Source organism: Mustela nivalis, assembly GCF_964662115.1.
Source record: "Mustela nivalis genome assembly, chromosome: 1".
NCBI lineage: Eukaryota > Metazoa > Chordata > Mammalia > Carnivora > Mustelidae > Mustela > Mustela nivalis.
The window spans coordinates 113,955,997-113,983,575 of NC_139020.1; the positions used below are offsets into that span (position 1 = coordinate 113,955,997).

At 40.8% G+C, this 27,579-nt stretch overlaps 2 protein-coding genes across 9 annotated transcripts in view; one reads left to right on the plus strand and one right to left on the minus strand.

Moving 5' to 3' along the window:
* ACAP2 (ArfGAP with coiled-coil, ankyrin repeat and PH domains 2) overlaps positions 1-12,674 on the minus strand; it is a 140,067-nt gene extending 127,393 nt beyond the window's left edge. For 5 of the 6 annotated variants that reach the window (XR_014302912.1, XR_014302913.1, XM_082699598.1 and 2 more), the window contains exon 1: positions 12,301-12,432. Coding sequence is in view for 4 of the 6 variants with exons in the window: in XM_082699598.1 (XP_082555724.1) it covers positions 12,301-12,353 (53 nt within the window). In the remaining 2 variants the exon portion in view is untranslated. Of the gene's footprint in view, positions 1-12,300 lie in introns of all 6 variants that reach the window. The other variant, XM_082699600.1, reaches the window with a different exon arrangement.
* Positions 12,675-12,718: 44 nt separating this feature from the next.
* Positions 12,719-23,812, plus strand: LOC309848645 (uncharacterized protein; the record flags this gene model as incomplete). Of its 3 annotated transcripts, none has more annotated exons than XM_082700537.1 (4): positions 12,719-12,942; positions 13,300-13,429; positions 21,550-21,666; positions 22,520-23,812. In XM_082700537.1, the coding sequence occupies 4 exons, from the start codon at positions 12,719-12,721 to the stop codon at positions 22,544-22,546; spliced, it is 498 nt and encodes a 165-aa protein (XP_082556663.1). In that variant the 3' UTR covers positions 22,547-23,812. The 3 variants fall into 3 exon arrangements, with proteins under 3 accessions (XP_082556663.1, XP_082556661.1, XP_082556662.1); XM_082700535.1 differs by having other exon boundaries at positions 23,286-23,812; XM_082700536.1 differs by having other exon boundaries at positions 23,304-23,812.
* Between the last annotated feature and the right edge of the window lie 3,767 nt (positions 23,813-27,579).

Below are 27,579 nucleotides of genomic sequence, written 5' to 3' on the forward strand. Positions count from 1 at the left end.
TGTGAGTATTCTTGCCAAAACTGTTTAAATGGAATCTTCTCAGAGTAAACAATTAGACAAACTCGGAATGTGGGATATTCTATAAGATAATCTGCCTACACTCACCAAAAAAAAAAAAGTAACATGAGATTATTAGCTATCATATTATCTATAATCCAGAAAAGTAGGGGACCAACACATTCAAAACAGGTAAAAGCAAGAAGTATTATGCTATAATAGCTTGATGAAACATGATAACAACCATTTTTAATCATAAAATCTTCCTATAATACAGAAAATTTACAACATACCACTAAATAAAAAACTACCAAAACTGACAAAAATTTGCAGTATGATGATAAGAAGGTGATATAAATTGCAACATGGGTTGAGACTTTCAGGGATGCTGGGATGGAGTGAATATATTTTGCATGTAGGACAGAAGTGAATCTTTGGGAGCAAAAGGGAGGAACTGTGAGAGATGGAATAATGGTCCCCTAAGGATGTCAATATCCTAATCCCGGAACCTATAAATATGTTAGGTTACACTACAAAGGTGAATTCAGGCAGCACATAGAATTAAGGTTGATCATCATCTAACTTGGGATGGGGAGATTATGCTGGAAATATCTAAGTAGGACAGTATTATCACAAGGGTCTTTGTAAGTGAAAGAGGAAGGCAGAATAGAAAGTGCCCCAGTGACTGCTGACTCTGAAGCCAGAAGGGTGTCATGAGCCACGTAATGTGGGCAGCCTCTTGATACCGGAAAAGGTAAAAAAAAAAAAAAAATTCTCTTCTAGACCTCCTAGAAAGGTATGCAGTCCTGCCAACACCTTGATTTCAGCCAAGTGAGACCTGTGTTGAAACAAACTGTAAGATAATGAATTTGTGTTGTTCTAGGCCACTAAGTTTGGAATAATTTGTTATAGCAGCAATAGAAAATCAATAAAGCTTATTCTATGACTGGACTAAAATGATCATCTGCAACTCTATCTACCTAACAAAGGAAAGAGTGAATCCTCTTGACAGAAAGATAACATCACCCAGAGCATCTATAATTTTTCATAAACAGTGTATAGCATTAAATAAAAAATTCTTGCCCACTAAAAGAAGTGAAGAAGGGAAGGAACAGGAGGAGAATGAGTGAATAAAAGACAAATAGACACTAGGATGATCTAAATATTGGTTTCATTAAATACAGACTTAAAAGTGGTAATAACATGTTCATGAAACTAGAGAAAAATATGCAAGAAACAAATACAAAGGTGGCAATTTTCACAAAAGAAATAGTATCTATAAAAAACAAAACCAAAGGGATGCCTGGGTGGCTCAGTCATTAAGTATCTGCCTTCAGCTCAGTCATTAAGCATCTGCCTTCAGCTCAGGTCACGATCTCAGGGCTCTGGGATCAAATCCCACATTGAGCTCACTGCTCAATAGGGAGCCTGCCTCTCCCTCTGCCCTCCCCCTGCTTGTGTGCATTCTCTCTCTCTGTCTCTCTCAAATAAATAAATAAAATATTTTTTTTAAATGAATAAAAAATAAATAGAAGTTCCAAAGAGAAAAACACAATTGAGGAACTCCGTGGATAGGTTTCACAGGAGATTATACACAGTAGAAAATAAGCTTAATAAATAGGAATACAGATCAATAGATAATATGCTACTTTTCTGTAAGGTTTATCATTTCAAAAAAGAATGAGAGACATATAGGACACAACAAAAGATTCTAATATATACGTAATGAGTGCCAGAAGGAGTTAAAAAGCAAAGCAGAGGCAGACAATATTCAAAGAGATAACAGCCAGGAATTTTACAAATTGATGAAAGACATGCCTTACAAACCCCATGTACTGAAGAAACTCTGCAGTCCCCAAGCAGGATGAATAAAACAGAAACCACACTTACACACAGAATAGTAAAACTGCTAAAAAACAGTCCAGGAAAAAAAAAATCTTTTAAAAAAAAAAGCAGAGGAGGTGTGCCTGGGTGGCTCAGTCGGTTAACCATCGGACTCTTGATTTCAGCCCCAGTCATGATCTCAGGGTCATGGATCAAGCCCCACACTGAGCTCTGCACTGGGTGTGGAGCCTGCTTGAGATTCTCTTTCTCCATTTCCTTCTGCCACCCAACGCTTCCTCCCTCTCTTCCTCACCAATTTAAAAAAAAAAAAAAAAGGGCAGAGAAAGAAGATACATTATCCTCAAAAAAGCAACAGTAAGACTAATAAAACTTGTAACAAATGATAAAGACATAAGAAGCAAACAAAAGACAATGAAATGACATTGTGTTTTTAAAAAAAGGAAAAAAAAAGATAACCTACTATGCCATGCTTTGGGAAAAGAGCCTTCCAAAATCAAAGAAAAACAAAGGTATTTTCGGACAAAAATTGAGATGCCTCTTAGGCAGCAGATAAACCCGAAAAGAAATATCAAAGGACATCTTCAGATTAAATGACAAATGTATTAGGAAGTATCTTTTTATCCATATAAAACAATTACCTGACAATAACCAATAAAACCTAGTCTCATTATTATTATATTAGTGTAATACACCAAATCCAAAGGAGGGAAAAAGTCCAAAGAGATGGATTTTTAATTTACTATAAAGCTTCTCAATGAGCAAAAAATGGGGAATCAAATAAAATAACACAGTAACGAGAATTTTTTTTTAGATCAATAGAATAAGTTTTGTTTATTTAAAAATGAACATATTTGGTATGCCTGGGTGGCTCAGTCAGTTAAGCTGCTGCCTTCGGCTCAGACCATGATCCCAGAGTCCTGGGATCGAGTCCCACATTGGGCTCTTTGCTCTGCAGGGAGCCTGCCTCTCTCTCTCCACCTCTGCCCGCCACTCTGCCTACTTGTGCCTACTTGTGCGCTCGCTCGCTCTCTCTCTCTGACAAATAAATAAAATCTTGAAAAAATATATATTTTTTTTAAAAAAAAATTTTAAAGCACTAATCCACAAAGACAGAGAAGCAGTAAGAGTAGAAACACAACTCTGGAAACTGAAAGGTAAAAGAACAGGAACTCACTTAGACCAGAAAAAGCTAAAACCTAAGTCTTTTTTTTTTTTTTTTTTTTTATTTATCTGACACAAGAGAGACAGATCACAAGTAAGCTCTACCTTGCTTGTGTTCTCCCTCCCTCTCTCTCTCTCTGACAAATAAACTAAGTCTTTTATAAATAAATAAATAAATAAAATTAAAAATCACTGCCTAATTCTAGGTAAATCTTTTGGATACAAGGTAATTCAAGTAAATCTTTTGGGTACAGAGATTTATGTTTTCTTCTAAGAACTGTATAGTTTTCGCTCTTACATTTAGGTCTATAACCCATTTTGACCTAATGTTCGCATAGGATGTGATACAGGAGTCTAACTTCATTCTTTTACATGTGGATGTCCTGTTGTTTCAGCACCATTTGTTAAAAGGCTATTCCTTCTCCACTGATTGTACTGGAACCCTCGTCAAAACCTGATCTATCATAAATGTAAGGGTTTCTGGATTCTCTATTCCATTGATCTATACATCCTGCTTTAGTGCCAATACCACACTGTCTTGATTTCATAGCTTTGTAATATTTTTAAACTGGGAAGTGTACCCTCCAAATTTGTTCTTCTTTTTCCAGATTGTTTTGGCTATTCTGAGTCACTTGTATTTTCGTATGAATTTTAGGATCAGCTTGGAGCCCTCAAAGAAATTAGGTGGAAATTTTGATACGAGTTGTCTTTGGTCTATAAGAGAATAGGATTTGGGGAATATTGTAATCTTAAGTCTTCTGACCCATGAACATGGAATATCTTTCCATTAATTTAGGTCTTCAATTTCTTTCAAGTAATGTTACATAGTTTTCAGTGTACAGTCTTGTACTTCTGTGGCTAAATTTATGCCCATGTATTTTATTCTTTCTTAATGCCACTGCTCAATGGAATGATTTTCATTGCCAGTACATAGAAATAGAAGTGATTGTTGTATATTGACCTTACATCCTGCTGGCTTGCTTAACTTATTAGTTCCAGCTGATTTTGGTGGGTTCCTTAAGATTTTCTATATACAAGATATTATAATCTGAAAGTAGAGATAGTTATACTACCATTTTTTTTTATATGGATGCCTTTTATTTTTCTTTCCTGCCAAATACTCTGGCTATAACCTCCTCTACATCATGGAATAGAAGTGGAGAGACTGAACTTTTATTCATGATCATAAGGGAAAACGTTTAGTCTTTCACCTTTAAGTATGATGTTTGCTAGAAATGTTTCATAGATGCTCTTTACCACATTAAGTACCATATTCCTACTTTATTGAGTATTTTCACCACAAAAGTGTGGTGTATTGCTAAATGTTTTTTTTTTCCTGTATCTATTAAGATGATTATGTAATTTTTGTCCTTTATTCTATATCGACTGACTTTTGCATTCCTGGATAAATCCCACTTGGTCATGATGTACAATCCTTTTTATATGTTGCTATATTTGGTTTGCTAATATTTTGTTAAGGATTTTCATGTATTTATAAGGGATATCAGTCTGTTGTTTCCTTGTGATATCTTTGGCTTTGGAAGCAGGGGAATACTAGCCTCACAGAATGACTCAGTGATATCTCTTTTATTCATGGAAAATTTTGTAAAGGATTATTGTTATTCATCTTTAAACACCTGGAAGAATTCACTGGTAAAGCCATCTTGCCCTGGGTTTTCCCTTTGGGGAAACTTTTTTTTTTTTTTTTTTAAAGTAGGTTCCACATCCAGTGTGAATCCAACGTGAGACCTGAACCCATACCTCCAAGATCAAGACCTGAGCCAACACCAAGAGTCAGATACTGAATGGAATGAGCCACTCAGGCACCCCAGAGGAAGCTTTTTGATTATTAACTCAATATTTTTTTTCCATATTAGCCAAGTATCCACTTTTATATGAGGTCATATTTTTTCAAGACTAAATAAGTCCTTAATGCTATTTAATGTAATCTTTTATTATTTTTCCTTCAAAATATAAAGAGACTACTGATTTCACAATGAATTATCACAATCAGAGAGACTCCCCTCTAACTAGAGAACAGGCTATCAAGAATAATGGGTTATAATTGTGGAAATTGGTATTTTCTTCTTTAAGCAGAATTCATACTCCTCCTCAGTGTGTGAAACCCATTTTGTTCCTCAATATATCTCCTAATCCCCAAATAATGATGATGGCATTTTGATCACTCTATAGAAACATTATATATGCTTATTACCCACTATAACCAGCACACATTTTTTCCCCTGTAGCATTACTAGGTTTGTGTCAATTTGTCCTTTTACTTTTGTCACCTGTGGCTGACTACAGTTGAAGTAGAAATCTGGTGTCTGGAAGAGATCACAACCATCTTTTATCTGGTAGGCCAATGTGAGGCTGGCCTCTGATGACATTCCTTTTTTTTCTTTTTCCATTTAAAAAACATTTTTTTAATTTAAACTCAATTAACATATAGTGTATTATTAGTTTCAGGGTAGACAGTGATTCATCAAGTCTCATACAATAGCCAGTGCTCATTACATCACATTCCCTCCTCAATGTTCATCACCCTGCTACCCCATCCTCCTACTTTCCTTCCCTCCTGCAACCCTCAGTTTGTTTCCTATGATTAAGGGTTTCCTATGGTTTGTTCATTCTCTGATTTCGTCTTTTTTTTTTTTAAAGGTCTATTCAAATTTTCTATTTCTTCTTGAGTTGATTTCAATAAATAGATCGTATCGTTCTAGGAATATATCCATTTCATCTAGCTTATTGTCATAGAATTACTCACAGTATTCTTTATAACCCTTTGTATTTCTGTAGGACAATAGCAGTGTTCTCCCTTTCATTGTTGAGTCTTCTTTTTTTCTTGGTCAGACTACCTAAAGCCTTGCCGGTTTTATCGATCTTTTTGAAAAACTAACTTTTGGCTTCATGACTTTATTCCTACTGTTTCATTCTCTATTTTATTTCTGCTCCAGTCTTTTTTATTTCCTCCCTCTTCCTGTTTTACAATCAGTTTGCTAGTTCCTTTTCCTAGTTTAAGATAGATGGGTTTGAACATGATTTGAGATTATTTTAACATAGGTCTTTGCTTATATTAATGTCCCTCTAGGCACTGCTTTAGCTGCATCACATAAATTTTGGTATGTGATTTTGTTTTCATTGGTCTGAAAGTATTTCCTAATTTCCTTCATGATTTCTTCTTGGACTCACTGGTTATTTTATAGTATGTTACTTAATTTCCACATATTTGTGAATTTTTTGGATTTTTCTTCTGTTACTCATTTCTAATTTCATTTCATGGTGGTCAAAGAACATATGTTGCATGGTTTAAAGCCTTTCAAATTTACTGAAACTTTTTTAGTGGCCTAACATATAGTCTACGCTATATGTTTCGCATGCACTTGAGAAGAATGTGAATTCACTTTTGTTGTGTGACGTGTTCTATAGATTATATCTGTTATGATTATACCTATTACCTATTATTTATTATATATCTATCATTATCTTGTTGGGTTTGTAATGTTTATTTTGTTTTGTCTGGTTTTTTTCTTTGTTTTGTTTTTTGAGAAAGAGAGAAGAGAGAGCACAAACAGGGAGAGGGAGAAGCAGGCTCCCCACTAAGGAGGGATCCCCCCAATATGGGGCTCTACCTCAGGACCCTGGGCTCATGATCTGAGCCAAAGGCAGATGCTTAACTGACTGAGCCATCCAGGTGCCCTATTCTGTGGTTTATAGTGTTGTTCATATCTATTTCCTTGCTAATCTCCTGCCTAGTTGTTTTACCCATTACTGAAAGTATTTATGTCTTCAATTCTTATTACTGAACTGCCTGTCTCTTCCTTCAATTGTCAGTTTTGCCATATGTATTTTGTGCCTCTCCTAACTGCGTATTTGTAGGTATTGTGTCTTCCTGATGGATTGACCTCTTTATCATTATAAAATGTCCTTTGTCTCTAGTAATTTTTGTCTTAAGGTCTATTTCAGCTGATATTAGTACAGTCATTGCAGCACTCTTCTGGGTACTGTTCACATGATTTATCCTTTTTATCCTTTTACTTTCAACCTATTTGTGTCTTTGAATCTAAAGTATGTTTCCTGCATGAGTTCAAGCCCCACACTAGGTGTGGAGATTATTTAAAAATGAATAAATAAAAATAAATGGTCATTTAAAAAAATAAAAGTAAAGTATGTTTCTTGTAAACAGTGTATAGTTGGAACATCACTGAAATTTTATAAGAAAAAGTTTTCAAGAAATAAGGGGAAAATACATTAAAAAGGTATACCCTTTTCTGAAACTGAACAAAGTATTACAAAGACAAAATATATAAGAATAGCCATTAAATTTTTGGAAAAGAAAAAAAATAAGGGAAAACTTATCCCACCAGATACCAAGACAGACTCATTATGAAAATTATTATAACTAATATTAATGGTATTTGACAAATAGACAAATACATTAGTGAAAAAGAGTATAATACAGAAAAATATCCACATATGTATAGATGTATAATATTAAATCAATGGGGAGAAGAACAATTATTCAATAAAAGGTGTTAGGATAAGTGGCTTCCATTAGTAAGAAAACAAAATTAGATTCTCAAAACTAAAATCTAGTCACACTACATGAAACTGAAAATTACTATGAAATGATAGAAAAATATCCTATAAGTAATAATGGGATAGAGGAACTTTTCTAGGTAATACACAAAAACCCATTTTTAAATTTCTGTATGATTAAAAAAAAAAGCGCCATAAACAGCCAATGCAAATTTAATTACTGCAACTAAAGCCTGTGGCTTGAGAAAGAGCATTAAAAAGTGAATTCACGGGCGCCAGGGTGGCTCAGTGGGTTAAGCCGCTGCCTTCGGCTCGGGTCATGATCTCAGGGTCCTGGGATCGAGTCCCGCATCGGGCTCTCTGCTCAGCAGGGAGTCTGCTTCCTCCTCTTCTCTCTCTCTGCCTCCCTCTCTGCCTACTTGTGATCTCTCTCTGTCAAATAAATAAATAAAATCTTAAAAAAAAAAAAAAAAGTGAATTCACTTCCAGGTCCACCATTTGAAAGTCCCCCATTTAAAAAGTGAAATTTAGGGGCACCTGCGTGGCTCAGTGGGTTAAGGGTCTGCCTTTGGCTCAGGTCATAACGGGGTTCCATGCTCAGCAAGGAGTCTGCTTCTCCCTCTGCATCCTCCCACCTCCCATCCCCCATCCCCACCCCATGCCTGTACTTGCTCTCTCAGTCACTCTCTCTCTCAAATAAATAAACAAAATCTTTTTTTTTTAAGTGAACTTGACTTCTCAAAATATCAGGCTTGAGTTTTTTTTAATTTTAAAAATGAAGATAATTCCTACCTCACAATATATTTTAATGTTAAATGAGGATAGCTATAAAAGCATCTAGTATGAAATCTGTTTACCACATTATAGAAGCTTGTTCTTATTTCAACTTAAGTTGGTATTACATTACATTATTACATTAAATGAGGAATTACAAGTTATAATCAGGAATAGCAGGATTCCTGTATTTTGGTTCATGATAAAACTACTATATAATTATAATAATACTTCTATAATATTAAAAACTACTTCATAATAAGTGAAAACACATTTCCCCACATCCCTCACCCACTATGTTTGCCACGTAAAGACAGAAGATAAGTGGCAATACAGCCAGGACCGGCACCCGTTTAAGAGCAAAACATAATCAATACAGATATAGTTAGATAGCTACATCTTATGTCATGTCTTTCACCCATTAAAACCTTTCTCCCCAAAATATATTTTCTAAGATTTTTTCCTAAGTTCTTCAATAAGTATCATATCTGAAACAGAATCTACAAATGAAAAACCTTCAGAATGGTACACAGTAAACACTGCTAAGGATAAAACATAAATGTATATCCGGTAAAGACTGAAGTTTCAAAGACTTGTTAATGCCAAAATTTTTATTTTTGAAAACTGCTTAGAGCAAAACTGTTTCACAATTCAGAAAGTGCAAATTAATTACTTCCTGTCAACCATAGTAAGATTAAAAAAAGGAAAGGCACAATTTTTTTAAAAATTTTATAAAATTCTAAAGACCAACTACATAATTAATTTAGAGTTCAAACAAATTCAAAGTTCTCCAAAATATGTTGGTCAAAACGGAAAATTCCCACTTAAAAATAAAGTATGCTTAGACACATGTACTTTCTTATAGATTTTTAGATGAATAAGATTTTGACCTTTAGACTGGTTTTTTAAAAACTATAAAGGAAATTTTTAGTTACACAAAATTACACAATGAAATGTGCCTTTCAATCTAAAGACAAAACAAACAAAAAAATGTTCATTGGAATGTAAGAGTAACCATTGGCTTTATTCAAATTACTAAAAACAATGTTGCAATAAGCAACATCCTTCTCTCCCTATTTCAACCAATCCCTATTTTCCTTATGAACTTAGCAGGCAAATTAATGTTTAGAACTTGAACACTGCTGAAATTTTTCTTCAGCAAGATCTACCTTCTGCATCAATTCTACAGCGCCCAAGGCAGTTATACCCCCATGCCAGACTTAAATTTCCTTAAGAATCATTTATAGAGGAAAATAAAAGTAAGAATTAATATTAAAACAACACAACAGATCAGAACACTACAAAAATAGTGCAGCTGCCTTGCTATCAAAAAACAAAAAGAGGGAACCTGGGTGTCTCAGTCAGTTAAGTGTCTGCAGCAGGCGTTGGGGGAAGTCAGCATGGAGCTTCTCCCTCACCCCCCACTCATTTTCTCTCTCTCAAATAAGTAAAATCTTTTAAAAGTAAAATCTTTTCGGGCGCCTGGGTGGCTCAGTGGGTTAAGCCGCTGCCTTAGGCTCAGGTCATGATCTCAGGGTCCTGGGATCGAGTCCCACATCGGGCTCTCTGCTCAGCAGAGGGCCTGCTTCCCTCTCTCTCTCTCTCTCTCTGTCTGCCTCTCCATCTACTTGTGATTTCTCTCTGTCAAATAAATAAATAAAATCTTTAAAAAAATTAAAAATAAATAAATATATAAATAAATAAATAAGTAAAATCTTTTCAAAAAAAGATTTTAAAAAAAGCAAAACCAAAAACAAGCTCACCCCTCACAAATTTTCTTTTCTAATATGAAAGTTTCAATATATCACTCACAAAATGCAGATACTTTTAAAAGTCAAGTTTCTCTTATACATAAAGAATACGGATAAAAGAATTCTAAAATATTCTTTTCAAATGCTATACAAACTTACACAGTAATGGGGTTATAGAAAGACTGGAAAAATTAGGAACGTGAGCGACGAGACTTTTATTTCTTGGCATACTTCCATCTATTACAAATCTTATCTAGTTCCAAAAATGTATACCAGATATTGGGAGTTCTTTGAATCTTGATTTCTCTTCCCAGCTTGCAGCCAACAATAACTGGAAGCAACTGGAATAACTGGAAGCAACTCTTTTTAAAAAAATCTCTAATACTGAATTAAAATAGGATATTATATTCAAGTTTAACAAAGTTCACTACAATATTCCATACAACTTAATCAGTATCTTTCCCTCTTATTTTACATTCAATGATTCCTTTCTCTCAAAAACAAAGACATCACATGGTTTGTGAACACCACCAGTGGTTACAAGTATTTCCTTATCACTTCCCTCAACTTGATTTTTTAAAAAATCAAACTTAAAATGAAGTAAATTAACAGAAGCCACATTTTCTAGAGGGGAAAATGCTGTGTTACTTCATTAAAAAAACAAACAGCCAAGTCATATAAATAAAAATTCACAAAAAGCAGAATCTTCTGAGGTACACTTTAAAAATTACTTCATTTGCCACATAGTCTGGATTCTAACCTGCAAAGCTGTCCTAAGCAAGTCATGTGTGTCCCCTCGGGTCCTTTTAATTCACACCCAACACAACTTTCAAAAACTAATACCAACAACAGCTATTAAACCAGACGCAGCCTTTTACAACCAACAGTCCTAAGCTCCAAATAAAATTAACACCCTCCTCAAAAAAAAAAAAAAAGCAAAAGTCAAAATAAAACAAAAAAAGTTCTTAAACTTTCTCTTAGAAGTAGGAGTTCCTCGGTTTTACAGTTTTTTTCTTGTCAGTGGAAAGAGAATGGGAAATCGGTGATAAGAATGAGAACAGTTAGTTCCCAAGAGAAGGATGCAGGAATTTACAACTCAGGCTTGGCCTAGAGATCAGCAGGCAAATACACACCAATGCTCAGGGAAAAGCTTTCAAGAAATGTCATTATCTAACGCCAGTCCTAAGGCCTCATTTTTTTAAGGCCTAAGGACAGCCCTATACGTGCACCGTACAACACAATCTATCAAAACTATTCTCCAAAAACAATTCCGGAGCTTCCCAAGATGCCCGAAACGTAAAGAGCAAGTCCTCTAGACACCCGCAGGACCGCCTCCTCTCACAGGAGAGGGAGGCCAACTCCTGTGAAGACGAGGGCCACCACGTCAGTTTCGGTGACAGATCCACTGGGAGCATCCGACCGTGATCCGCGCCCTCCCGGGCGGACGCCGCTGCAAGAGGAACAGACATGCAATCTTCAGGGCCCTCCTACTTCCGTTCTCAAAACAGAAATGCACAGTTTCTCCTAGTCCTCACCGCTCAGCCCCGTGCCTCTCAGCGGGGAGAGCTCAAGTGGAAAGAAGAGCAGTCTCTGACCAGGGTGGATAGAACGCGCTTAGTCAAAGCATTTCCCCCCCCCGCGACTCCGGGGGCAACCGCCAGCGCCTCCCTGAGCGCCCCCGCCCCAGGCAGGGGACACGCAGGCAGCAGCAGCCCCAGGTCACCCCACTCCTTCCTCCCCGGAGTAAGGGGAGCGGAAAAGCGCAAAGAGGAACTAAGTGAACTGCAAAAGGGTGCCCTGCAAGCTCCTCAAGGAGGGGGTGGGGTGCGAGTGGAAACGGGAAGGAGCGGAAGGAAGGGGCAAGGAGCAGCCAGAGGAAGGGGACGAGAGCGCGCGCCCGCAAAGGGCACGACTCTCCGGGGACGCGGCTGCACCCTGGTTCCTCGAAGCGGACGGGTGCTCCCGGCCTCCCGAGCGCTCCTCCCCGGGCAGAGGCCGAGGAAGCGAGAAGAGGACCTCCTCGGCCCAGCCTCAGCCCTCAGCAAGGGTCGGTCCGGGCTGCAGTGCCCTGGCCCGGTCCGGAGCTGCAACAACGGCCGCTGGCCTCGTCAGAAGACGCGGACCGCAGGGCCCTCCGCGCGCTCAGCGGGCCGGCTTTCACGCCCCCATCCCCGAGGGGTGGGGGCCGCTCCGGGGTGACGGCAGCCCGGCGCCCGGCGGCCTCGCCGGTTACCTGAAGCGGGGCGAGTCCTTCAGACACTCTTCGAAATCCACCGTCATCTTCATCCTGCCTCCGCCTCGCCTCGAAGGCGGCGCTGGAAGAGCCGAGAGAGCCGCGGGAGCGGCTGCGCTGGGAACCCAGACAGCGACGGCGGGCGCACGGCCGCGACTAGCGCTGCGCGGAGCTGCGGAGGGCGCCTTGCCCGCTGGTCATAGCAGCCGCGAGGATGGTGGCAGCAGCGGCGGCTCGTCAGGCCCCAGTCCGGCCCCTCTTCCTCCCGCCCCCAGCCGAGCGCCGGCCACAGGGAAACCGCCCGGGAGTGACAGCCTCCGCCAGCCAGCCACGAACCCGGCGGCCGGTGGGTGGGGCTTCCGGCAGCACCGCCCGCGGGCGCTCCGGCAACGCACCTGAGCGACGGTAGTTCGAGCCAATGAACAGCGCGACCGTGGGTGCCGCCTTGCCACCGCAGTCCCCGAGGGCCAACCGGGATGCGCAGGAGTCGTTAGGCGGGACGCTCCCGTTGCCGGGAGGCCGGCTGCTGAGGCTCCTTGGGAAGGAAGTCACGTGGCTGAGCGCCGCGCTTCCCGCGGAGCCCCCGCCTCTTCTCAGCCCCGCCCTGCCGAGCTGCCAACGCGGAGGAGCCGCCGCCTGCAGGTCTGAGGACTCCTACAGCTTTGGCAGAATTCTGAAGAGTAGAAATTATCAAAGGAGGAGATAAACTGATCCGCCGCCTCCTTGTTACAGAAAATGAGGTCGGGAGAGAAGTGAGGGTATCCTTAATGACAAAATCCCTTCCTTCACTTACTGACTTCATCTCTTAATAACTTGGAAATCTCTCCCACGTTTGTCTTCTCATATAACTAAGAGACTACTTCCTGAAGGAGCTGGTATTTGGGGCGAGCATGGAAAGATCAGGATTCCGACAGGCAGGCGAAGTAGGGCGTTTGGTGCGGAGGCAACGCTTTCAAACTCGAAGACAGTCCTCCTTTCTGATAACTTTTCTCTCAGTAGCTTTCACCGGTTCAAAGAAGTTAGGGTTGTGAAAATCAGCCTCACTTCCTTATTTGCCACACCAGCCCACTGGTCCACAGTTGGTTCTAGGAGCCCTCCAAGATATGCATCACCTGATCCGACGAGGCAGGTATTTACCATACTTCTGGTTTTAAACCATACTTCTGGTTTTAATATAACATCGACTGTTAAAAAAAAAAAAATCACAACAATAGATCCATTTTATTTAAATGGAACCCAACCTAAAAAGCATAAGAATATCCATAAAATGGAAGGAAATGTAACAGTATAGTGGCTCTGAGCGAGAGCTTGCAAGCAAACTTTCTGGTTTTGCCTCCTATCTTTTCTTCCTGTAAAATGAAGCTGATAGAGTTGCCCTGAAGCTGAAGTAAGAACTCTGAACACAACACAGTGCCACATAGTAACCATTCAGTAAATGCTGGCTATTATCATAATTGTACCACTTTATTCTTCAGTGCTATAATCAAAGTTTAAATGTAAGCCTTCTCACTTCTACTGCCTAAAGTCTTATATAACCATTTTGACCATCTGGCTAAGTGTAGCTCGATGGTAGGATGGTAGGATGTTTTACATAACCACTGGTTGTATCTTGATCTCTTTAGCACCTTTTAGAAGTTAACAATATAATTTTGAGACATTTCAAAGAATATACAAGCATTATATATGTTTCGTCTTTGGTTATAAACTTGGTTTCTTTTTTTATTTTTTTTAAGTTTTTTTTTTTTTTAAATTCTAATTAGTTAACATACAGGTCTTATATTGATTTCGGGTTTACAATATGGTGATTCAGCACTTCCATATGTCACTGTGCTCATCAGGACAAGTGCACTCCTTAATCCCCATCACCTATTTCACCCATACCCCCCTAACAATGATCAGTTTTTTCTCTATAATTAAGAAGCTGTTTCCTGATTTCTCTCTCATTTTTTTCCCTTTGCTTATTTGTTCTTGTTTCTTAAATTCCACATATGAGTGAACTCATATGGTAATTGGTTTCTTTTTTATTTTTTTTTAAGATTTTATTTATTTATTTGGGGCACCTGGGTGGCTCAGTGGGTTAGGCCGCTGCCTTTGGCTCAGGTCATGATCTCAGGGTCCTGGGATCGAGTCCCCGCATGAGCAGGGAGCCTGCTTCCCTCTCTCTCTCTCTCTCTGCCTGCCTCTCTGTCTACTGTGATCTCTCTCTGTCAAATAAATAAATAAAATATTTTTTTAAAAATATTTTATTTTTTTTAAGATATATTTAATTATTTATTTAAAAAGATTTTATTTATTTATTTGACAGACAGAGATCAGAGGCAGGCAGAGACATAGGAAGGGAAGCAGGCTCCCCGCTGAGCAGAGAGCCCGATATGGGGCTCAATCCCAGGACCCTGGGATCATGACCTGAGCAGAAGGCAGAGGCCCTAACCCACTGAGCCACCCAGGTGCCCCGGTTTCTTTTTTAAATTGAATTGTATATCCCTGGAATCTACCCACCTTCTTTTGATAACTGGAAGCTATTGGCAGTTAAGACTTAAATGTCCTCAGACAGTTAAGTTGGTCAAGCCAACCTCTTCTAGATTTATAACTTCTGTGCCAGACTTGGAGAGTTGGCCATTTCTACATTTAATTGTATTCCTGATGCATGACAGCTAACCTGTATATACAATAACTTGTTTTAATGCTTCAACATAGTGTAACCTTTTGGAAGAAGCCTAACTTGACACTTTGGGATTCAAAATTAAAATTCAGCTGCCTGGCACCATCAATGAAAATAACTCAACTAAGCTAATCGTTAATAATGAACATTTTCTTTCTGCAGACAGCTAAATTTATGTACATCCAGTTAGCGATAATGCTGTCAAAAAAATTTTTTTCTGGGGCGCCTGTGTGGCTCAGTGGGTTGAAGCCTCTGCCTTCAGCTCAGGTCATGATCCCAGAGTCTTGGGATCGAGCCCCGCATTGGGCTCTCTGCTCAGCGGGGAGCCTGCTTCCTCCTCTCTCTCTGCCTGCCTCTCTGCCTACTTATGATCTCTGTCTGTCAAATAAATAATAAAATAAAATTCTTTTTTTAATTTTTTTCTGCCCTGTGGTAAACCAAGCATTTGGGGTTGTCAACCGTAGGGTATGTCCTAAATTTGAAAATACTGGAAGTGGGTTAGGGTGGGAATAGTGAGTCTTAGAAGTATAATACTATTATTCTTTGACTAATGAAAACCAAGGCCCCAAGGTATAGAAATAACTGGCTGGGAGACTCAAGCTAACTACGGTCCCATGTCACCAGACTCTTAACAGCAAACCACCCGTTGTCCCCTCTAGAATTTGGCCTTTAGTCTACGGCCATACCACCCTGAACGCGCCGGATCTCGTCTGATGTTGGAAGCTAAGCAGGGTCGGGCCTGGTTAGTACTTGGATGGGAGAATTTGGCCTTTATAGGTGTGGCTCTATCTCCCTGTGAAAAAGCTCCTTTTCATCCATTTCATTTTAAAGATTCAGCTCAAATGCCACTTCTTTCAGGAAGCCTTCTCAGTTTGCCAAAATACAGACTTCTCTTTTCAACACACAGTGAAAGTTAGTAAGGGATATAAGTGATCAGACCTTAAATCTCACAAATATCTTTTCCCCCGACTTCCTAGTCCCTTCCTCCGAAACCTCTGGAACCCTGTGTACTCATAGCCCTTCCTTCCCAGAATACTTCTGATTTCCTCTGAGGATTTTTTTTTTTTTTTTTTAGATTTTATTCATTTATTTAGAGAGAGAGCACGTGCGCATGCGCGTGCACATGTTGGGGGGTGGGCAAAAAGGGAGAGGGAGCAAGAATCCCAACCAGACTCCCAAGCTGAGCAGTAAGCCCATCATGGGGCCCAATCTCACAACACTCGGATCATGACCTGAGCCAAAATCAAGAGTGACACACTTAAACGACTGAGCCACCCAGCCACCCGTACTCTGAAGATACTTTTAACCGTATATCCTCTTGAGTAAAAGTTGTTCATTACCCTTTCCCTGATCCCCTTGGCCAGGATACATAGTCAGCAAGAATCTAACTCTTGACAACTTAACAACTTAACACTCCACCTTCATACAAGAATTCCTTTTGGGGGCCTAATGTCATCTAGCTACATCACTGTCTTACTGTCCTCGTTGCTCTTCTCTAACTAATTTCTCACTCACTTCCTGCCTTAGCCTGGCTAGAGCCTGGAGTTATGATGAAGGTAACTATGGGCAGCTACTGGAACTGGGTAACTAAAAAACCCAGACACCTGTGGGAACTGGTTCCCTTCTCCTGGTGGCTGTATCCTCAGTCTTTCTCACCTACTGCCCAACTCTCAGCAGGTGGCCTCTCTGCTCTGTGTAGGTTCTAGTCCTCTGGGAGACTAGCTGGCATATAATCCCTCATTGCTACTGGTTCCTTCAACAAACTAGGTGTCAGATGGCTATGGGGGCCCAAGCAGATGATGTAAGTGAATGAAGCTGGCCTGGTGTAAGCAGCCTAGAGGGGCAGTGGCTCAGGTGAAGAGGGAAGCATGTGCCCCGTGTAACTGCTCAGCTCCAGGATGTTTTTGCCATATCAGACCTTCAGATTCTATAAGAGAAGCCAAATAGCCAGATTTCAGTGTGGAACCTCCCCAATTTTCAAATGTTGGCAACACTTTCAGAATATTAGAAAACATTGCGCAGGTCACAAAAATAAATTTCAGAGCCACTCTGCAACTGCTGTGTATTTTTTTTTTTTTACAATTCTTGATGTATCCTTTCAACCTTTGCTCCTGGAGCTTATCGCTTTAATCTGTTTCCTAATTCCCAGATCCCAGGAGAAAACAGATTAACCCAGCTCATCTTTTCATCAGAGGTCACACAGGTCCCCAGCCAGCAAATAGAAGGGTCGGATTACCCAATTTAATCATTCCTACAGGAAGGTGGGTCAGGATGGAGGCCACAGGACAGTTGCCTAATAGACAAGGCAATTTCCCCAAAAGAGAGTATTAGTCCCATAAAACAAAGCTGGCAAACTCTCATGTTTGGCCTCTCACTCACAGTCCTCCACCCCAACTCCTGCCACCAGCTAAGGTGATTTAAACATTCACTCATCCTTTCTTCATTTAATAGTATCCATTAAGCAGGTATGCTGGCCAGACACCATGGCAGGCTCTGAGGTTTACACGTGAGATAAAACAGTGTTTCCCCTCTAGAGCTCTGAGAGCTGCTCATACTCAAGACAGCCGTTTCTCCTGGAGAAGGAAATAGGGTTCTTATATCTTGCAGCCATACGGAATCTTGAAAAAGTAAGAGGAAAGGAAAGGTGAGGAAGGTTTTTCCAAGGACCTTTAGTCACAGGGAACTGTGTGGCTAGTAAAAGTAAACAGTGACCAGATACAAAGGATTTTGCCACCCTAAAAAATTCGTATTTTAAGGCAATGGGAAGCCATTGGAAGAATTTAAGCCTGCAGTGACACAAAACAGTTTGACTATTAAAGGAGAGTACCTCAAGGGGCTGGGGCTATCAGGACTGAGACCAAACACATAGCAGTCAAGAGGTTTTCAACCAAGGCCATTGCAATCAGAAGATGTTTAGGCAACAAAATCAAAAGGATCAACTAAATGTGAGGGAGGAAAAAAAGACTAAACTCCCAGGTTGACTCCAGGTTTCAAGTTAGCGAATGATTGGTAGGACGTGGTACTGTCATCTATAGAGAGGAGAAAATTTGTCTCTTTGTCTCAAAATATGTCACTTTGGACAGTCCTTAAATATTCCCTCCTTAAACCTCATCTCACCCATTCCATTCACAAGCTCGGCCTCAAATGTCTCCTGCTGTCTCACTCAAATACATTGATTTCAGACACCCCAACCCTGCCCCAGGACTCTCTTTATCTCCTAGGCTGTTGGTATCCATGGGTCTTGCCTTCCTCCACCACCTCGACAACTCCATTGCAATGCCCCCAAACCTCTTCTCAGGTCCTGCCATGACCATGTCACATACCCAGCACTAGATCAAAAGAAGCATTTCCTTTTTGTTTCCCCCTCCTAGTTTCTGAGCAATACTAGTCACAATTTATATCTCAAAGCAGTGGAAGCCATTGGAAAAATTTTAAGCCAGGGAGTGTGATGTGATCTGATTTGTATTTTAAAGGGAGCAGGGTAGGCAAAAGATGAAAGCTTTTAACGCAAGTCCTGGACACAACATACTTAGGGTTTTCAACTGTCTTTGTATTATTTATCTGTGGTCTGATCCCTGGCCTGCTGGTGCAATGGCTATTCTGAAACTTGCCATCCAAGCTGTGGCCCACGTCTCTCATAAACTGTAGATAATTTTGACTCTTCACAAAGAAAATAGGAATCACTGGGTGGGAATATTCTCCTAGCCCTGACCCACATTCTCAAGCACTTTCCCATCTTCTTTACTTCTTATCCATCTATCTCAAAGGAAAGTGCCCCTCTTCCTTGTGCTCTAGATCTCATATCTTCCATTCTCCTCTGAGAATGGCTCTATCAATTATCCTCTTTCTCTGCATGCTCAGCCTTTCTCTCAAATGACCTTTCTTTTCTCTTTGAAGACAAGAGAAAGAAAAGCATACACCCTCTGTATCAGAAAGGATCTGTGTGTGCACATGCACTTGTGTGTGTATATAAGAGACACTATTTGAGTGAGGCAAAAATAAAGAGTTCATTATTAGATAGGATGGTTTTACCCTAAGCCCATGATAGGCCATGGACGTTGGGAAGGATTTGGAACCAGGACCTGTAAAACCTGGATGCTGCTTCCTTTCCATCCTTTTCACACATACTGCGCCCTTCTGAAATTTTCACCTGATTCTCTAGGTCCAACTCTTAAGATGAACCGAAAAATTAGAGAGAAAGTATCTTCTCTCTTGGCCCAAATTATCAATTTCTTAGGGAACTATTAGCCTAGCTGGGGTGATATACCCCATCAAGGGTCAATCAACTACAGCAAGGGGACAGTGTGTACATACATGGCTTCCAGAAGCCCACCCCTATAACCTGTGTTAGGGGATCAGTTAGCAAAGAAGGGAGACATATGAAATGAACAAATTCCCCTTTGGCTATGGCCAAATCTCCCTCCACTGCTTTCTAAGACTCTTAGAAGCACAGCCTCCCTGTTTTCTCCTCCTATTCATTCCACTATGCACCGCATTCTCTTCTCCACTCCCTACCCACCCCCACCAAGTGTTTTCAGTAAGGCCACTCTCCATTTGACAAACCAAAGAATGCTTTTCAGTACTTGTTTTTCCTGATATCACATTAGCACCTGACACTGTTTGCAGCCTTTTCATCTTGAAAACTCATGCTTATAATTCTTCACTGCCTACAGCTATGATTTTTAAACTTTCCTTAATCACGGAATCCTTTGTTGAAAAGAAAAAGTCTCTCACCCTTGCTCACCATTAAATGGATAATAGTGAAGCTGATAGGGTTGAAATGGATGGGAGAGGCAGAGCCCTGCCCACCTTGCTCCACTCCCCACCCCGGATGACTCACTGGTAGGCTCCAAGGGGTGTTAGAGCTCCACTGAGAAATACATAATTTGGAAACCACAGATCTGTTGGGTAAGTTCCCAATTTCTTAATTTTAAATGTAAGGTTCCTTTAGTATCCAGCACCCACCAACCTTTCCTGTCTTCATTGCTGCCAACCTGTCTACTCTAAACGGGTTTATCCATCCACAAAGGAATTCTCAGGGGCTTCTGTGTGCTGCTTTCTCAGTGCCCCCTCGTGCACCATGTCTCCTCTGCCCGAATGGGCCTCCTCCCTCTGTGTGCCTGCGGAGCTCCTGTTCATTATTAAAACTTGGCTTCACGGGCATCTCAGGATCTCCTTCCTCCCAGTGACCTGACTTCTCTTTTGTGCTGTGGTCCTTTTTTGTTGCTGTATGTAACTATTAGAATAGAGTTCAGTATTACAATTTGATATTTGTATACCCATATTCTCTTTGGACCTGGAGCTTCTGAGTAGTGACATTATTTTCGTCTTTGTAGCTCTAGATCCTAGCCCAGTGGCTGGCACTTAGTGTCTGATAAGGGTTGAGTAAATGGATATATTTCTCTCCCACAGGGATCTCTTCCTTATTCAAATCCCCATGATTACTTGTGCACATGTATGTATTTCTCCAACAGATTAGGAGCTCAGAGGATGATACTTGGATGTTAGGGTGATTTGAGGATTATATAAGATACACAGAATAGTGCCTAACAAAGCCTGACTCCTCTGTAGTTTTTCCTCCTGGCTATGTAACAGAATCCCCTATAGAGTTTTTCTTTGTTTGTTTTAATATAGATTCATAGGCCATACTTACTAAATCATATTTTCCAGAGAGGGTGCTGGGCGGCTGTCACACAGATGATTCTGAGGCACAGCCTTCACTGAAACTCAATAAATGCTAATGTTCATTTTGTAACTCTAGAATCTGGCACAGAGACGAGCCATGTAGTAGGAGCTCACTAAATATAGTAGATTGAATTCAAATATATAATGTTTTCAATGTGTAGAATGTTACATTTCTTATATCTAACAAGACGGGTTTAAGGCAAAGGTAGATTTAGGTTAAAGGGGCTCAGATGACAACGTCTCCGTCTCTCATTTCTGGGTTTGTATACAGTGGGCTCTCTCCTGCTCTTCCCACCTCCCACCCCTTCCCACCTTCCTGCCATTTTTAATTAGTTGGAAGACTCATTCTCTGTCCAACTGTCATCCCCGGGGATCCCAAAAAACTAATGTTTCTAAGCAGTTTTGTAATCTTCTGCTTTGGCTGCGGCCTGCCTCTAAGGGCTATCCTGAAAGTCGTCCTCTCTCATAACCACCACACTGTGCCCACCTTCCAGACCTCAGTGCCACTGCTTTGGCTCAAGCCTTCAGTATCTCTTGCTTACTAACTCATAGCATTCCCTGCGTTCAGACCAGCCTTCCTCAGGTCTAAGGCAGGATTATTGCTACTCATACTCATCCTTCAAAATCCATTTCAGATGTCACATTCTCCAGAAAGCCTTCCTTCCAGATTTGAGCCTCATATTTGTATTCCCAATACACCCAGTGTGTACTTCCCGTCAAAACACTTACCGTACTGCCCTTCCATAGCTCACAGGCAGGAACTGACCCTGTTATTTCTGTGTCCTGGTATAAGATACAGTGCCCAGCTATTAGTAGATGCACTACAAATGTGTGTTGAAGCTGTTTGTCTCCAATCCTCTTCTCACACTTTAAGCTCAAGTAATGACAAACCGTGTTTATAGTTCCCCAGGTGTACTGTGCTGTCCCAGGTTCCTGGACCCCAGCTACTTCATGCTGCTTCCTTCACAGAAAAAATAACTTCCAAGACATGCCTTGTACCCACCACCCAGTCCCGAGAGGTATTTTTTCTTTACTTGCAGAACATCTTTATATCTCTGGTCAATTTTGTGTTGCAACTATCTTCTCTCAGTTGTGGATGCTCTATTTTGTTGTATGGTGACTTTTAATTAATAGAAGAAATTATTTTTAATGTAGCCAAATCTATCTTTTTGTTTATGATTTGTGCTTCTTGTGTTTGAAAGAATTCTTCCATACCCTGGGATTATGAATACATTCTTTCATATGATCTTCAAAAATTTTGTTCCTGTCATGTAAATCTTTAATAACATGTGGACTCAATATTTATGAGTAATGCAAGATAGCTACCTTAAAATATATATAGAGAGAGGGACACCTGGGTGGCTCAGTGGGTTAAAGCCTCTGCCTTCAGCTCGGGTCATGATCTCAGGGTCCTGGGATCGAGCCCTACATCAGGCTCCCTGCTCGGAGGGGAGCCTGCTTCCTTCCTTCTCTCTGCCTGTCTCCCTGCCTACTGGTGATCTCTGTCAAATAAATAAATAAAATCTTAAATGTATATATATATATATATATATATATATATATATATATACATATATATATTTAGATAGATAGATAGCTCCTTGTCTCAGTGCTGTGCATATGCTATGCTGTGGAGGAAAACTCCATCCTAATAGATTACTCCTTGTTTGGTTACATATCTATGTCCCTTTACTAGCCTGTAGATCCTTTATCCTTTTCTGTGTATATTCACTGTCTAGCATAGTTCCTTGCATTAACGTTCAATACATATTATTGAGTTTGCAAATGTACTCTTAAATCCATAACATTGTAGACTATCTGAGCTAGGAGGAACCTAAAAACATTGTCCTGTCCTGCCCCTTTATTTTACAGGTGAGGAAATGGAGGCCCAGTGAGTGAGTGATCTGTGTACTTAGGAGATCACATGGGGTTCCAGTGCCTGAGCCAGGGCTCTGCACACTGTTTCCTGTTTCTCCTAAAAGCCTAGGCACCAAGTCAGTTCCACTTACTGTGGACATCCAGCACCTGAACTAAGGGGCCAACTGGCAAGGACAAAGAGGGGCACTGGTGTCTACCACCATGGCCAAGGATTAATGTAATTAATCCTGACAAATCAGAAAGAAAAAGAAAGAAAAGACCAAGAATGGTCATAATAAAAAGTGGAAGAAATACAAATGGGTAAAAAATTACTGAATTCAGAAATCGAACGCACGGAAGGTAGAAAGGAGTACTTTTCCTCCCCTCTCAGAGTGTAAAGAGCAAAAAGAACGCCTTAGGAAACGGTCCGCTAGGATTATAAACTTCCTGAGAGCAGAGGCTGGCTGTTTTGCTCACCACTACATTCCTATCATGTGGCACAGGGCCTGGCAGATAGTTGGAGCTCAATTACTATTTAATATTATTTTTTAATTTTTAAAAAAAATTTATTTATTTATTTATTTGACAGCGAGAAACAGTGAGAGAGGGAACACAAGCAGGGGAAGTGGGAGATGGAGAAGGAGGCTTCCCACTGAGCGGGGAGCCTGATGCGGGGCCTGACCCCCAGACCCATGACCTGACCCAAAGGCAGATGCCACCCAGGCACCCCGTTATTTAATATTATATAAATGACTAGTACTTGTGTGTACTTATAAGATAGGGGCTTTCCTTATTGCAGGAGGAGGCTGGCAGGCAGATCCCAGTCCCACAGCCTTCCCTCTGCCACACACAACACAGGAGCAAAGGCTCGTTCTTCAAAAGAAGCGTGGCTGGTGGTGCTTCAGGTTCTGAGAGCTCTGGCTCATGAGAAGATAAACTACTTTCAAAAAGGAAACAGGAAACATGTATAAAGGAAAAATTAAGTAAATATTGGTGAGACTGTGCAGTCAGAGGTTTACGCAAGCTATTAGTAGGAGCACAGAACTTTTCTGGACATTTTGGCAATATGTATCAAAATGCTAAATAGGTGTGTCTTTTCAATTTATCTGAAAAGACAAGACACATACACATATGCATGTTTGCTGCAGTGCTGTTCCTAGAGGAAGAAAGGATATAGCCTAAGTTTTTCACTAGTACATTGGTTGAATAAATCACAATATATCCATACAATAGAATACCATGTAAGTTATTCATTCTGTTATTCGTTTGGGGGCAGGAGGTGGAAATAAATTCAGTGCTACCAATGAGTATATGTTTTGCTTCATTCCTTTATGTAGTATCTTTTTTTGTTGTAGACAGTTATATATTTTTTAAAAAATATTTTGGTGGTTTTTTTTTAAGATTTATTAATTATGTTTAGTGGGGGCAGAGGGGAGGGCAGAGGAAGAGGGAGAGAGAAATCCTAAGCAGACTTTGCACTGAGCACGGAGCCGTGGCAGGCTTGATTTCAAGCACTGAGATCAGGACCTGAGCCAAAACCAAGAGTCATTCGCTTAACCGACTGGGGCACCCAGGGGCCCCTTAAAGATTTTATTTTTAAGTAATCTCTACATACCATGTTGGGCTCAAACTCACAACCCAGAGATCATGGGCCCCATGTTCTTCTGACTGAGCCAGCCAGGCGTCCCTTATATTACTATTACAATCAGAAAATTTTTTTTCAGATCCATTTTCCCAAGAACAGTGGATCCTGAAGAATTTCAAATTTTATCTACTTACTTTCTTTTAATCATTTATATAATGCATATTTCTTGAATTTAAAAATATTAAATAATAATTACTAAGTAAAGTTATTAATTATTAGTTAAAAATGAAAGTTGAAAAAAAAACTAACACCTTATAGGGAAAAGAGTAAAAAGTTATGCCCAAAACCTAGCTTTTTCTTTTTTTTTTTTTGACAAGGCTAAAAATGAAATACACTGTTAATGTTGTTCTAGTTAACTAAAGAAAGATGGGACACCTGAATGGCTCAAGGTGTTGAGCCGCTGCCTTTGGCTCAGATCATGATCCTAGGGTCCTGGGATTGAGTCCAGCATCCATCAGGCTCCTTTCTCAGTAGGAGCCTGCTTCTCTCTCTGCCTCTGCCTGCCACTCTGCCTGCTTGTGCACACTCCCTCTCTCTGACAAATAAATAAATAAAATCTTTTAAAAAAAGGTGGGGGGTCGCCTGGGTGGCTCAGTCAGTTAAAGCCTCTGCCTTTGGCTCAGGTCATGATCCCAGGGTCCTGGGATAGAGCCCTGCACGGGGTGGGGGGGGTGGGGGGGTGGGTGTGTGGATGGGTGGTCTCTGCTCAGCGGGGAGCCTGCTCCCCACCACCCCACTGCACCCCCTGCTACTGTGATCTCTGTCTGTCAAATAAATAAAATCTTAAAAATAAATAAATAAGAAAAGAAAGAAAGAATTCAAGCCAGCACATTAAGAAAGACATTATCCAGGTTCGCCTGGGTGGCTCAGTGGGTTAAGCCGCTGCCTTCGGCTCAGGTCATGATCTCAGGGTCCTGGGATCGAGTCCCACATCGGGCTCTCTGCTTGGCGGGGAGCCTGCTTCCTTTCCTCTCTCTCTGCCTGCCTCTCTGTCTACTTGTGATCTCTCTCTGTCAAATAAATAAATAAAAATCTTTAAAAAAAAAAAAAAAGAAAGAAAGAAAGACATTATCCAGAATTCCGAGAGGAATCTGTACAAGCTTAATTTCTGTTCCTATTACCTGTTAGCCAGCTAACGTGCACTTCCACTGAAACCTTCTCAAATGCTGAATCCACAGCTTTGGAAAGGCTTATACATGAGGATGTGGTATTATCACAGGATATCCTGGTACTTCATTTGGTGGGTATCAAAACACATACCCTATGTCTTTTGCTTTTATTATTTTTAAGAAAACTTGGCGTTGCCAAACATGGAAATGAAGGTTGGATTCAAATATTCAGGGACTTTAGTTTTGTTGCTATTGCTTATGATTTGAATATTTTAAACATTTGCACAGGAGTAAGGAGTAGGTCTCTCTCCCCTGCTGCTGAAGAAGTTGGGGGGACTCAGGTCTTGGACTTCACCGTTTCTTTCCTTAAATGCCAAACTACTCACAACCTTCGGCATGAACCCTTAACTGCTTTTCTTCTGAATGTCTTTCTTTTCCCTTTAACTGCCTCTAGATTCTAGGTGAAGGTGCTGGGGGAAAAAATAGAAAAAAATTTATCTTCTACTTTCATGTGATAAAATTGGTATTGATAGGTAAACCGAACTAATGACTTCTGTGGTTAAAATTTAAAACAGTTCTTCAGTTTTTATCAACATACAAATAGAACTAAATATGTCCCTTAATAGGAAAGCTAAGAAGCTACCTACACCACACTATCTGCCAAACATGGTTTATAGATACATCCTTCCTGCATCTCTCCTTTTTTTTTTTTTTTTAAGATTTTATTTATTTGAGAGAGAGTACGAGCAGGGGCAGAAGAAGGGGCAAAGTGAGGAGCAGAGTCCTGGGAGCCCAAACTCTGGGCAGGGAGCCGAGCACAGGGCTAGATCCCAGGACCCCGGGATCATGACCTGAGCTGAAGGCAGTAACTTAAGCAACTGACCCAGGCAACTGCATCTCTCCTAATGACAAAGTGGTTTCTTTTTCTTAAAAAAAAAAAAAAAAAATGCAGGGCTGGGAAAGGAGAGGACAAATTTTACGTATTTGTTAGTTCCTTTGAACATACTGTCCTACTGCAAGATACAGATCTACATTACAATGGTGACTTCAAAAAAGTCTTCTAAAAATTAAGAGGCTTAGTTCCACCAGAGAGAAGTATTCATTTTTATTGGAATATAGTTGAAGTAGTCGTTTCTAAAATGTTGTAATGTTGGCATTACTAATAGCCTTTGCACCAAAACAAACGCTCGCCAAGTGTTAAAAATCCCAAACTACACATTCAAAACACCAGATTTGTGCGCTCTGTGAAGACAAGGGGAAAGATGATGTTTCAATTTAGTAAAGAGCCAGAACAACGAATAAACAGAGGCCAGGGGTACAAGGAGTTAAACACTCCCCACTCCCAACAAAGGGGCCTCAGTGCCTCAAAGTGTGATGCTGTTCAATGTACTGTGATTTCTACATGGTTGGTCACAGCATAGTTATGTTCAAAGAGCAGAAATTGTCCACTCCCCTGGTCCCAGCCACCACTTTCCAACCCCTCACAGTCCTGACTCCCAGCTTTCTTACCTCTCAATTAGCAGATTCGTTAGAGCAAAACTAATAGGTGGGCTACTGCCAGTGCCATGCTGTCGCTGGTGAGAGGGTATGGAGCACCCCTGGCATTGGGTAATTAGCTGGCTCAGCCCTCCCCTCCACCTATGGAGCCGCCAACCTGCCAGGCAGCTTCTGGCAAAGTTCCACAGAGGGGACCATCAGCGTGTGGGGACCGAGGAGCGGACTAACCTTTTCTGTTCTCAGCTGATTCCATAATTGGCAGCGGACAGGGGCCAAGGGTGGGCAGGGGTACTGTCACTGAGCTGTCGGCAGCTTGTGGAAGTGACTCTGGAAGGCTGCAGAGGTGGGTGGCACTATGGAGATAGGCAATTCACACCTCCCCGGGCTTCCTCCCACTCCCTAACTTGGAAACACAAGGTACTTTGGGATCTGGAATCAGCCTCCAGCAGCTGTTCTGCTACGGCTTATGCTTTGCCAGCTGCTTCCTTGGGACTGTCCTCAAGGAGTGGTTGGGTTTTGCCTTCGATCTCACTATATAGGTCACAGCAAGACATTTGGCCACACACCCAGACAGAAAGGATTTCCTGGCTTGAGAGTCCTAAGTTTACAAAGCCATTAGAAACATGAAGATCCTGGAAAGAACTCCCCCGGGATGTCAGAGCTAGCTTACAGAACAAGATTAAAACAGGCCCCCTGAACAGTGTTTCTCAAATATTCAGACATACATTTTACCTGGGGACCCGTGACTGTGAGCGTAACATACACAAGGTTAATAAATACACGTGTCATTGAAACGGGACTGTCATGATGCAATGTTACCCTTT